Source organism: Mesocricetus auratus, unplaced genomic scaffold, assembly GCF_017639785.1.
Source record: "Mesocricetus auratus isolate SY011 unplaced genomic scaffold, BCM_Maur_2.0 Super-Scaffold_100691, whole genome shotgun sequence".
Taxonomy (NCBI): domain Eukaryota; kingdom Metazoa; phylum Chordata; class Mammalia; order Rodentia; family Cricetidae; genus Mesocricetus; species Mesocricetus auratus.
The window spans coordinates 19614148-19627912 of record NW_024429267.1 but is presented as its reverse complement, the minus strand read 5'-3'; the positions used below and the strand labels follow the sequence as shown (position 1 = coordinate 19627912).

The window sequence follows — 13765 nt, the reverse complement described above, 5'->3', positions numbered from 1 at the left end:
AAAGACCCGGATAGTCAATTTTATGTCCATGTAAACTATTGCTTATTGCAATTAAGACAACACTAATTAGATACGCAACCAGCAGTCTTCGTGATAATTTAATAAAAACATTTTGTGAAGTAAACAATTTCCCAGTTTGTAGAAAATGTTTGCATTTTCTTAAAATTAGTTCTTTGAAGTTCATAGTCAAACTATTATTCATACTTGCTCTCTGAAGAGATTCTCAAGAAGCCAAGGGGCATCTCCAACATGGATTGTTTGATTTTTACAAGTGATCACAGCTTGTGTGTCTTTAAGATGCAAATAATTGCACTTGCTAAATTTCCTGATTTCTTATATCAGCTTTATTTATTGATCCTCTAAAGCAAGCAGGGCACTTCTTGTTAGTTTCACTTCCCAATTGCACACAGTCTTCCCTTAGGCATCCTAAAGCTCCTACATACTCCCATTTGCAGGACTTCATATACCTGCTGTTAGCTGAGCAATGCTTGAGGCTGGAGGTTCCCTGAAGACAAACGCTCTATCTGGAGCCTCCACAATGTGGAGGTGGGCATTTAAATTCAAACTTGAGTTCTTGCAACCCAGGCCTATGCCTGGTATTTCCCTATGCCTCAGTTTTCCATCTTTGAAATGGTCATGATTGTACCTTATCTCAAAGAGTTCCTGGAGAGGCTGGTTAAATATGCGCAATGCTTACAACTATGCCTTGCATGCTCCAAGCGCTTGAAAGTGAGAGCTATTATTATGATCAAGTACAGTTATAGATACAAAGCCACCAGGAAATACATATTTGCTAGATGAGTGGGTGAATGGCTGAGTGAAGTAAAGGCAGAAAATGGGTGAGCAATTCCACCTCAAGTGTCTTGTTTTCATTCTTTTTTTTTTCTGTTTAGTGCTCTCTTGAAATTTTAATTTTAGAAAGAAAAATAAAAGCAGCAATGTTCTACCAAACTTCTAAACACCAAGTCTCTGTAGAAATGACCCTGGATTAAATTTTTTTTTAATTGTCTCCTCCGGTTCTCAACCCAGTCCTTAGCCTTACTTTAAGCTAGGTGTCGATACAGTAACTCTAAATATAGTTCTTACAGTTGATTTAAATTACCATTTTATCCTGATGCACAGTAGGTGTTCAATAAATGTTTGGAGACTAATAGGTGGGGGAGGGGAGGGGTCAAGAACAGCAGCTGCTCTTACAAAGAATACAGGTGTATTCGATTCCCAACTCCGGCCAGTGGCTGACCACCCTCGGTAACTCCTGTTCCACATGCTCTGATGCCCTCTTCTGCCCACAATCGGTACTGCATACATGCGGTACACATTTTTTTTAAACCTTGCATAGTTTTTTTCTTTCCATTTTTTAAACACTTCTTATTATATATTTAAATTAGAAACAAGCTTGCTTCCAATGTCAGTCCCAGCTCTCTCTCCCTCCCTCCACGCCCACTGCCCCCACACCAGCCCCATCAGCACCCCCCATCTCCACTCCATTCTGCAGGGAGGGTAAGGGCTTCCATGCGGGAATCTCTAGAATCTGTCATTTCATTCTGGGAAGGGCCTAGGCCCTCCCCAAGAGTCCAGATTTAGAGAGCATCCCTCATTGTGGGATGGGCATCCAAAGTCCATTTGTGTTCCAGGGATAAATAATTGATCTACTACCCAAAGCCCCATAGATTGCCTAAGTCTCCTCACTGACACCCACCTTCAGGGGGTCTGGCAGTACACATTTATGCTGGCAAAAACTCAAACACAGGAGAAAAATTAAAATGCAGTTAAGTGTAGCAAAAGACTTGCCAATTTTCCTTATCTTAAAAAAAAAACAAAACTCTTCTCTGGCAATTTTGATTTTCCTCTAATTTTGGGTTTGGTTTATGTTTGCCTTATTGGGCTTGAGGTATATTGTTATTATTTTTCTAGTTTTTAATGATGAACTTATTGCTATAACTTCCCCTTTTAGTATGTCTTTGTTATATCACACAGGTTTTGATATGTTGTATTTTCATTTTCATTTGTTTCAAGGCCTTTATGTCATTCCATTCTCATTTGTTTGGTTAACCATTGGTCCTTTGAAAGCATGTTGCCCAAACACTATGAGTATCTGTTCGTACAGGATTTAGTTTTGTCCTATAGTGGTCTGAAAAGATAAATAATATTATTTCATCTTTTTTAATTCACTGAGCTTGATTTGTGGAGGACATTCCATGTGCCGTTGAGAGAAATTCATAGTCTACTGCTATTGACTGAAGTGTTCTGTATATCTGCCAATCTCGTTTGCTTTATAGCAGCCTACCAAACATTCATATGTATGAAAATATAAACTGCAAATGTCAGCATCTAGACTTCTCTTAAAGTAGAAACTTATTAAAATATTAAAAATAAAAACCACTCCCACATAGTAAGAAAATTAAGGGTCTGAGGAATGAGATGTTATGAGCAGTTCAAAAGAGAATTTAAAGCAACACACAATTACCAATCACAAGTGAGGAAATAAATATACAAATAGACATAAATCTTGTCAGTCTATATGGAGAAATAATGACTTATATTCCCTCTGATGAAAATCCTCTAATATTTGAACAAAATAATCAGCAAGCCTTCTTCATTGATAACTTGCAAAGGCAATAGAAAGCACAGAACCTACCAATCAATAACCTCCAAGATGCCCTCAAGAAGACATAGACATTACGTGTTCTCCATGCTCATTTTCAATTTAAGTACAGTTTACAAGGTATGCTTTACAACTTCTTAATTAGCTTCGAATTTTCTAGCAATACAACAAATTGGTAGAGAGAGAGAGAGAGAGAGAGAGAGAGAGAGAGAGAGATTGTGTTGTTTTGTGTTGTTTGAATTTTTATCAAATTTAGCTAACATTTCCAAAACCTTTTGACTTCTCTTAAAATGGAGTCAGATATATTTCTGTGTCCCTGTGTCAGTGAAACAGGGTGATTCACAGCTTTGGAATCCACAATGACACTGAAGATGTTTACATACACATACAAACGTGAGACAGGACTGCTGGCTTATTACCTGTAATGCAAGCTGCAGAGTTGAGGGCAAAAAGTTTGAGTCTGGCTGTGGCAACATAGCATCCTCCAGATCAGCATGGGTTTCATGGTGAAACCATCTCTCAAAAACAAACAAAAAATATAAACATTTACCTACTTTATTGTTTATAATGGCAATATAATGCCTTTCAAAACCCACACTACAGTATTACAAATTATTTTCCTTGTATTTCTTCTTCATGTTGTACCACTACATTACCTATTTGAAAATGTATATTAATCAGGTCATATTCTCAAACTCATTTCAAGATAGTAAATGAAATATTATAAAAATATTTTGTATGAAAAAAAAGTACTAGTTCACTGGGATAGAAACTTCTGGCATGGAGAATAGGTCATTGCAGGTTGGAGTGGTAGCCCCATGCTGGGAATCATACTCCTTCTTGCATGAGCCCTTCTTCCTACTCAATAAATGCAAAAAAGGCAAACACATTTCCTGTTCCAAATGCTTCCCTATAAACAGGAAATTGGCAACTAATATCTCCACTGAATATCAGAATTCCTGAGCCATTCATTTTAGCATGTTGTATGTAAATTCTAATGTGTTCCTATCATATAAGCATGTTTCAAATTAACTATTCTAAACGTAGAGCCACATTCTTTCTTTACGATAATAAAAGCCATAGACAAAATCTGGCAGCACAAAGCCCTGTTACATTGGGTTTAGTGGTGTCTGTGTGGAATGGTTGTCCCCACTATACCTAAAATGCCTCTGAATTTAATGACTTAAAGCAACAATAAAAACAAATACACGCTTCCACTTTCTATAGAAATCTGGAAGTGACTAGTTGTGACTTAGGGCCTCAAATTGGCTTGATATCAGGATGTCTTCAGACTTGATAATACGTACTCTGATGATGTCACTGCTGAAATGACTGCCTGAGCTGGGTTGTCAAAGGCGCAGGCTTTTCTCACATGGCCTCTGTGGTGGTTTGAAAGAAAATGGCCCCCATAGGGAGTGGCACTACTAGGATGTGTGGCCTTCTTGGAGTAAGTGTGGTCTTGTCGGAAAGCGTGCAGCTGTGGAGGTGGGATTTGGGGTCTCATATATGCTCAAGCCATGCCCAGTGAGACAATCCTACCTCTCCATCACCATGTCTGCCTGCATGCCGTCATGCCCACCTTGATGATAACGGACCAGACCTCTGAACTGTTAAGTGAGCCACCCCAATTAAATGTTTCCTTTATAACAGTTGCTGTGGTCATGGCGTAGACAGAAGTTTCTGTCCAGCCTGGGTCAGCAGAATTTTAGTCCCAAATAAACACACATAGGCTTATATTAATTATAAACTGTTTGGCCTATTGCTCAGACTTATTACTAATAAGCTCTTACAACTTAAATGAACCCATAATTCTTGTGTTTAACCACGTGACTTGGTACCTTTTCTCAGTAAGGCATTCTCATCTTGCTTCCTCTGTGTCTGGCTGGTGACTGCTCTCTCTGCCTCTCCTCTTCCCAGAATCTCCTAATTTGGTAACACAACCTATACTTCCTGCCTGGCTACTGGCCAGTCAGTGTTTTATTAAACCAATATGAGCGGCAAATCTTTATAACTGTAAGAAAGGGGTCCATGAGCTCCCATTTGCTCCAGTCAGCTGTTTCTGTGGGTTTTCCCAGCATGGTCTAGACGCCTTTGCTCATCACTCCTCCCCCTCTACAACTGGATTCCAGGAGTTCAGCTCAGTGCTTAACCGGGAATCTCTGCTTCTGCTTCCATTAGCTATTGGATGAAGGCTCTATGATAGTATTTAAGGCAGTCATCAGTCTCATTATAGGGGAATGGCATTTAAGGTAGCCTCTCCACTATTGTTTAGATGGTTAGTTGGGGAAATCCTTGTGGATCTCTGGACATTTCCCTAGTGCCAGGTTTCTCTTAAGCCTATCCTGGCTCCCTCTATTATGGTATCTCTTTTCTTGCTCTCATCTCTGTTCTTCCCCCAAATGGAACCTCCTGATCCCTCATGTTCTCCTTTCCCCTCCCCTTCCCCCTCCTCTTTCTCCTACCTCCTACCCCCTCACCCACCCCCAGCCCCCCGTTCCTCATCCCCCCATCTCCCACCCCCTTCCCCCATCCCCTTTCTCCCACCCTTCCACCACCCCCACCCCTGCGCTTTCAATTTACTCAGGAGATCTTGTCCCTTTCCCTTCTCTTAGGGTCCTGCTTGTTTCCTAGCTTCTCTGGGTAAATATTTTTAAAAGACAGAAAGTTAAGGTAAAAAAAAATACAGACCAGAATTGTACCATGACTATATTTTCTTAAAAATGACTTCACTGCAGATCAACTATATGGTATAATGACTTAATTTGTTCCCAAATATTTGTTTCCTCCAGGAAAAAAAAAAAGATCAGGCCACCAACAAATCAGGAGAAAGCATAGATTAGCTCTTCTGCTAAATGCACAGTTTCCTTATATGGGCTGATTCTAAACTGAAAGCAAGCAAAGATCTCTGTCTTCAGAATGAAGCTACAGGAGGCGTTCTGTGACTCTGGGCTCCACAGCAGCGGTTGCTTTGTGAGGCAGTGCTTACCAATATTCCAGCAATTCTATCTAGTGAGAGGGATGTGGGATGTCTAACTTTTGATCAATGATGTAAGAATAAGAATTCAGCATGTTTTTTAGACAGAAAGAAAGTATATGTTCGTATTTTACTGTCCTGATGACCACTAGTCGGCAGCACCCATTGCGTTGCGCAGCTGCTTCTAACTCTCCATTCCAGCACTGGGGGAACAGATGACTAAACTGATACTTCAAGAGCTAAGTAACTCGTATCATCAAAGGCACGAAGAACATAATTAGTGTGGAGTTTATAAAACGCCTTAGGACAAATAAAAAATGATTCAAAATTATTTGTAGAGCACCTATAGCGCAGCAGGGGCCCAAGTGGTATTTCCTCCCATCACAGCCTCAACCCTATCCTTTAGTTACAGACACCTGACTAAAATTGTAAGAAAGTGAAGTCGAAGTTCCCCGGGATTTAGGGATGACATCTTGAGCTTTTCAAGTCAATTTTAGGATATTGCCCTTCAGTGGTGGCTCTGCTCAGAACCCTTATTGGAAAACAGAACTGCATCCGTTTATCATGCATTTAAATACACACACACACACACACACACACACACACACACACACACACACACATATATATATATATATATATATATATATATATATATATATATATAAACGCTATTCTGTCTGGGATCCAAAAGAGTACATGAGATCAAATCTATGCATTTCACTAAAGTTGGAAAAGCTGACTGATTGCATGGGAAATCCAAGACATAGTCAAGTTAGTCACATTGCTCTCTTAAAATCAGGCTAAACTTACCCAAGCTGGGCACACAGGAGGAGAGCAGACTAACTATGTTGCCTTAAGTGACCACGAGCATATTACTAACTTGGCTGTAAAGTCTGGAAAAAGTTCTGGTTTGGGGGTCAAAAGATATTTTCAGAAAACAGTAATCACCGCACTGAAACATTCCATTTATGTAAATGGATTTATGTAAATTGAAAAAATTGCATAAATGGAAAACAAATTAGTAGTTGCTGGATGCTGAGGAGAGGAGAGGATGAAAGAGAAGTTGGAAGACTAAAACAGGGTGGCTTGGTGCCGTATTAGCATGTTGACATTGCATACTGGTGCTGGCTTGGTAAGATTATCACTAGGAAACACGAGGGGAAGGGAACATGTGATCTCCTGTATTACTATCTCCTTTACAGAAATAAAATTCCGTATCATAGTCATCTTTCAGGAGACAGTTCAGCGGTTTTTAGTATATTCGTGTTGTACAGCCCTCACCTCTTTTTGTTGTTTTTTGAGACCAGGTTTCTTTGCATATTCCCGGCTGTCCGGGAACTCTCTCTGTAGACCAGGCTGGTCTCTAACTCACAGAGATCCACCTGCCTCTGCCTCAAGGGCGTGCACCACCAACGCCGAGCCAGCCCTCACTTCTAAGTAAGTCCCGAACTATTCCATCATTCCAAAGGAAACCCTGTAACATAAAGCAGCCGCATCTGTGCATGGAGTCTGGCTTGCTGCATTACAGGAGCTAGGACTGGAAGCCCAAGTGAGTTTGTGTCCTCAGAGAAGGCACGCTAAGCCCTGGGCTTGTGGGCGACCTTCTTCTCCACGGGACAGAGCTGTCCCTCAAAGCAACTTTTTCCCCCTCAACGTTTTTGCCTAGTGGGCTGTTGTGGCACAGCCCCACACAGCAGCAATTAGTACCTGTGCCTGTGTGGTTTCAACAGGCACCCCGCTGGCAGCCACTTCAGCCTCAGGAGAGCTCTGCTAGGAAGGAGAAAGGCAGGCCTTTTGAGTCCGGCTTCCAGGGAGTCAAAAGACAGGTCAAAACAAATAATTACTCTTCTTTCTTCAGTGGGTCCTGCTCTGCTCACGCAGTCCTGGTATTGAGGATCAGGGCTGCTGTTGCCCAGGCTACCGCCGAGCCACAGCACAGGTGGAAACAGGAAAAGTAAAAACCGCCACACAGTTCACGGAGAGCGCCCGGATTCAGCCAGGTTTTCTTAATTAAGCAACCCCATGATTACCAACCATGTCTAGTCCGTTTCCAGCCTTTTGAGAAAAAGCTTTTTGACAGCCCACCAGCCTTGAGTCTCCGCCCCGGAGGAGCAGACCGGAGGAGGTTCTTGTTCTGTGGCTCTAACAGCATCTGTGTTCATTTCTAGAACAGCATTTGATTCTCAACCGTCTCCAAATCAACACGGCAATCTCTTTAAGTCAAGCCATAGTAAAGTGTGGTATCTCGTGCCTGCTTTCTGTGAGGTCCCAAACATGAAAACGATGCCTTCGAACTCAACTGTCTTCCTGGCACTCAATCTTCCTCACGTTTTTTTTTTAAAAGAAATCATTGGTCATTGGTTGATTTTCTATTAGTGTAGATGGTGCTTTCAGTTTCTTGCAGTGCTATCCGTTGAAGCACCCCCTACCAACCCTTCGGTAGAGTAATAATACTACTCTCATTAAGTGAATATTAGCGTTCAGATTATATCCACAGGTGAGCTCTTTCCTTTCTGATTTCCGCAAGTTGATGTTTGTTTTGTTCTCTTCTGTGTAGTCTTCTTTGTTCTTATTGCTAACTCCTCCTGAATGTCCCACTGCAATTTCCAATGCAGCGTCCACATCTGGTGATGCCTCAGTTCCAAGTTTTAGAGACTCCCTTCCCTCCCGAGGGAGCACTATTCTCTTGGCCTCCTGGAGCACCCTCACTGGGTGGTCTCCTTCAGAATTCCCCCTGCCTTGCCCCCAGTGGGTTCTCTGATCTCTCTGCCCCAGGTTTCCTGTCATGCTGTGGAATACATCCTCCCACAATTTTGCCATATTAGATAAAACACAAAGACAGACTTTTTTCACGTGCCAATAAAGCTGCAAAAATTTTTTGTAAAAAGCTACACACTGAGCAGGACGTTGGTGGCGCACGCCTTTAATCCCAGCACTCAAGAGGCAGAGGCAGGAGGATCTTTGTGAGTTCGAGGCCAGCCTGGTCTACAGGGCAAGTTCCAGGACAGCCTTCCAAAATAATACAGAGAAACCCTGTCTCGAACCCCCCCCCAAAAAAATCTGCACACTGTTCTGGGGCTTAATGACATCTGCATTTCCTGTATCTATCCCTTTATACAAAGGCAATCCTTTTTTTAAGTTTGAGGATCATTTTATTGGAGATCAGGAGAGAAACCAAAGCATGACAAGCAGCTTGGTAGTGTTCTTCAGAGAGACAACTTTTACAGCATCATAGAGTGCAAGCTCAGGGTTTTAGCTTATTTCTAAGGAACAGACAGAAAGGAAGGAAAGGAAAAATTATGCTTTCTGAGTTAGAATTCAGAAAACCAGGCAGGCTTAGCAGTGAAGATCTGTGAGCCACTGCCCACATCCAGTCTTGACTCTCTCTCCTTAGAATTGCCTTCTCCATCTTCCAGAAGCTCTCCTTGGCTGTTTGTTAGTGTCCATTTCCCCTCTTTCTTGGATTACTTCTTCGTTTTAACTGAGTAATCCTAAGAAAGGATGTCTATGCTTGAAAAATGTCTTCAGCTACCATGGCCCTGTGTTTATCTGCTTTCGTTTGGACCATTTCAACTGTGGTGGCCTTGACTTTGAACTAGACTGTGATGAAAATAACCATTTCCTCTCCACCTAGGATGCTAGAGCCCCACCATGCACAAAGACTTTACACCTTGGTAGGACCCACATACTGTCTAACGTGGTTATTTTCAGTCTTTTATTTTTCACGTTCCACAATGAAATGAGTGGCCTTGGCTTTTAGCACTTGACTTCCTGTTGCAGCATCTTAAACTTAATAATAGAATAGTCCATGTCATTGCAGTGTCTTCATTTTTACTTAAGAATTGGATAAAAGTGTAACTCTCTCAATTAGAAGTTATGGCAAGGATCGAACAATTTTTTCCCAGAAGAATTGGCTATTGTCACTTCAATCTTGAAATCTTGAGCAAAAAGGAAAAAGAAAAAGAAGAAGAAGAAGAAGAAGAAGAAGAAGAAGAAGAAGAAGAAGAAGAAGAAGAAGAAGAAGAAGAAAGAGAGATTTTTTCTTCTTTTATTTTTAGGATTAAGAATTTTTAAAGCACATTTGAATAGAGTTCCAGATTTGGCAAAGAAAAAATAGGAGATTGTAGTGAAATTGAATTTCCCATAAACACAAGGGTAAATTTTTTAACATACAATTGTTTCATTTGGTGTTTTATATATTATCAAGCAGCTCTACAGTTTAGTAGTCACCTGTTACATCAATGAAACTGCTGGGGATGCGGGGGGTTTGCTGTGGATATGAGGAGCTTGGCCTAAGTTGCCACAAGAGGAGAAGGGTAAAAATTCCCTGACTGATGATTTATAACGCAGCCTGTTTTAGGCTGGTTAAAGTCTATACAGTGGGAAAGGCACAAGCGATAACACTGGCCCAGGAGCAGACATAAGACATCCATCATGGTGCTTCACGCCTCTGATTTCCTAACCCTTATCATCTGTAGGAGCACAGAGTGCACATCTTGGGAGCCCAGATTCAAACCATGGCTCAAAGAAGTCAGACCAAATCACAGGGAGCACTGACACGCTTTCAGTGTACTCATCCCCACGCCTTATGTGGACATCTTAGCACAAGCTGTAACTAAGTACCACTCCCAAGCTGAGTGAATTGAGCGCACAAGTGCACCAATGTTTCTAATGTTAGGGAAGTCCAAAATCAAACTATTCCAAAATCTCAAACTATTGCTGACAGATATGGGCCCCAGTGGTGGTAGCACCTCTTCCGGGTTGCCCATGGATACCTTCTGTAGTCTCACTTTGCAAACCTACATCTTCTCTCTTAGCTGTTCCGGTGAGGGTCCAGTACCAATCCTATCTAATAAGGGCTCACTCTCACAGCCTCCCTACCTTCCTATGGCCTCATCTCCAAACATCATCACATTGTGGGATAGGAGTTCTCAACATGAATTCAGGGGGGTACACAAGCATTCAGCTCATAGGAAAAGGATATTTGAATAAAAAAGTCTAAGCTTCTATGCACAGAGATCATAGACGTCATCAACAAATATTTCTGGCAGTTGAGTGAATTATGGTTAGACACACCTTGGCACTTTGTGATAGGGACGAGAAAAGAGTGCTCTCTGAAATGAGAGCATAACTCAGCAATAGCCAAGTTTTATTTTAAGAAAGTAATAAAGCTGATATGATTCTGCCTTTCAGAGCTGTGTATGTTTCAGTTTTGGGGATTGCACAGTGGTAAATTAGTTGACTGCAAATCCAAAGATTCGATCTGCACCCAGACAGACCATTCATCATACTTAACATGCAGAGGTTCAGGAGAACTTTCCCACAGACACGCCAAAATGCCCCTGGAAGTAATCACAGAAAATTGCCTGCTTGTCTGCCTAGTCCCTTAAATGCAATCAGTGGCTCTGGATTTAGGTTTATTGGGCTACTTTAATAACCCATCAATCTCTCTATCTGAAAGGTTCATATAGCTAGTTTCTCAGTTCATAAATGCTCACTGTTTTTAATTTTGTATCAAAAATGGAATGGACTTTAGTGGTCCTATGTGAAAGCAATGAAAAGGTCTGAAATATTATCAAATCCTTACCAAGTTGACTGTTCGATATAAAGTCCAAAGTATACATCTCCTTCACCCTACATACTCAGTACCATTTTGCAAACTGTCAACTTATTCAGTCTGAACACCCAGTTCTGAAAAAGTGTAGTTGAATTTTAGATGATAAAGCTACCCAAATATGATCACTGAATCACAAAATTCAAGTTTGTGATGTTGGAAAGTGTTGAGTGAAGCCTTTTTCCTTGCCAGCCGCTTTGGTTTTCCCCACCAGTCGCCTGGGCTCTGCCACGTTGTAGTCCCCAAATAACACACAGGATACTGTATTAATTATGAAGCTGTTGGCCATTTGCTTGTTTCTTATTGGCTACCTCTGACTTAAGTATTTACTCCATAATTGTTAATCTAAGTATTTTTCTTACCAGAGAAAGGGTCCGGACTTATTATCACTATGGTGGCTACATCATAACTCCTTGTGTTTCTCCTTCCCAGAGTCCTCCTGGACTCCTAGTCCCACCTATCTTACTTCCCTATTGGCCAACATTGCTTTATTGACATATACACAGGACTTCCCCATCAGGAAAGTGATAAAATCTCTTAACCAAAACTCTGCAGCAAGTTGTCTGAGAGTCCCAGGTAAGGGTGTGGTTTTAAGTCTATGCCAGGGTCAGCTGTGGTTTGGAATCCAACCCTGTGCTAGGGATGACTAGTCATTCTTTTATCTATTCTGCAAGTATGCAAGTCCACTTGAACAGTTATTCCCAAAAGTCTAATTAAGTGATATTCTTTTCATCTCAAATATGTAGAATTTGGGGTCTGGATAAAAAGAGTCTGGGGACCCACCCTTTGCCTCCCTAGGTTTGAATACAACATTGCTTGCCCTTTCTATACCTATCTCTCCTTTTTTAAAATAGTTGTTAAAACTGTCAGTGGAAATTAAAGTTGATTAACTTTTTTTTATTTTCTCTTTGGGTGGAAATAACTGGACATAATGGAAATTGTATCAGGCACGTCCTCCAAAGATGGCTCTTGGTCTCCACCTGCAACAACCCCAACATTCCTCTCAGAAAATCTGCCTTCTTTTACCACACCTAGCATCCTGTCTCTGGCTGAGCAAAGCTTCCCTCACTTGATAACCACTGGCCAAACAACACTTGACCCTGGGATAACACTCCCCACTAGTGACTATTCTACTACCGCCAGCCAATTGCCTCTGGAAATGTCAAATTGGCCTGCGTCTTCCAGTGTCATCGAGTTGATTACAAGCAGCCAAGATACAATCAGAGACCTAGAGGAAATGGATGTATCTGACACCCCTACTTTGTCAGAAGTATCAGGACTGAGTGGATATGACTCTGCCCTGGATCATTTTTTGGAGACAGCCACGCCCACATCAGTACAGTACATCACTACCAGCTCTGAGACCATTGCTAGCAAAGGCCACGAGTTAGTGGTATTCTTCAGTCTTCGAGTTGCTAACATGCCTTTCTCCTATGACCTGTTCAACAAGAGCTCTCTGGAGTATCAAACCCTGGAACAACAATTCACAGATCTGGTGAGTGAGCACGGCTTACCTTTCTCCTCCTGCTGTGTCTCCTCGTGCTTTTCTGCTGCTGCTTTCTGATTATAGTATAACCACTGCTCATCTTGAGCAATGCAGGTTAGGAAGAGAGGAGCATGTGAAGCGGCTGTACTGTTGCAGATGACATTCAGTTAGAATTTTGAGGTGATTTAAATCCAACCAGAGAAATGAGTCCTATGGTGGACAATCAGAAAAAACGCTGCCACTCAGCTTCATGGGATTAAGGTTATCCTTAAATTCTCCTAGTTATGATTCTCCCTAAATAACTTTACCCGAAGTCTGTACAGAAACCCTACAGTACAGAGCATGGAACCTAAAAACAGTATAAATGAACTTTCCCTAAGCTATGAGGAAGCACAGAGCTGGGTTGCCCAGCACAACTGAGGAAGTACATTCAGTGCCCATTTTCCCGACCCCCTATGTTGTATATGGTTGTATGATTTGCCATCTCTGATCTTTGATATATAAATTGAGAATCATGGTGGATGCACTTTGATAACAGACCCCCTCAATCTCGCATTTAATTTTATTTCTATAAGTACAATAAGATATATATGTGCCAGTCAGTGGTAGCACATGCCATTAATCCCAGCACTCAGGAAGCAGAAGCAAGCGGATCTCTGTGAGTTCAAGACTAGCCTGATTACACAGAGAAACCCTGTCTTGAAAAACCAAAAAGGAAATAGAAAGAAAGAATGGAAGGAAGGAAGGAAGGAAGGAAGGAAGGAAGGAAGGAAGAACCGTGCAGTGATAAATATTGAATTATGTGATGGATTTAGCAGTCATGCCTGATTAAATAAATTGTACAATGCATATTGTGCACATATTTCTGACAATATAAGAAAACTATATGTGCTTCTTATAAGTTAAATTATCCTATGGCTTAAATATTTTTTCAAGTAAGACTCTGCTCTACACCACGCACACACACACACACACACACACACACTCTCTCTCTCTCTCTCTCTCTCTCTCTCTCTCTCTCTCTCTCTCTCTCTCTCTCTCTCTCCATGAAGAGAGTATTAATACTACTGTCTTAGGGAACAA

General features: G+C 41.4%; 1 protein-coding gene across 1 annotated transcript in view; it reads left to right on the top strand.

Moving 5' to 3' along the window:
- Impg1 (interphotoreceptor matrix proteoglycan 1) overlaps nt 1-13765 on the top strand; it is a 99194-nt gene that overhangs the window by 61021 nt on the left and 24408 nt on the right. The window contains exon 12 of the mRNA XM_005073755.3: nt 12144-12691. Coding sequence (XP_005073812.1) covers nt 12144-12691 — 548 coding nt within the window. The remainder of the gene's footprint in view (nt 1-12143; nt 12692-13765) is intronic.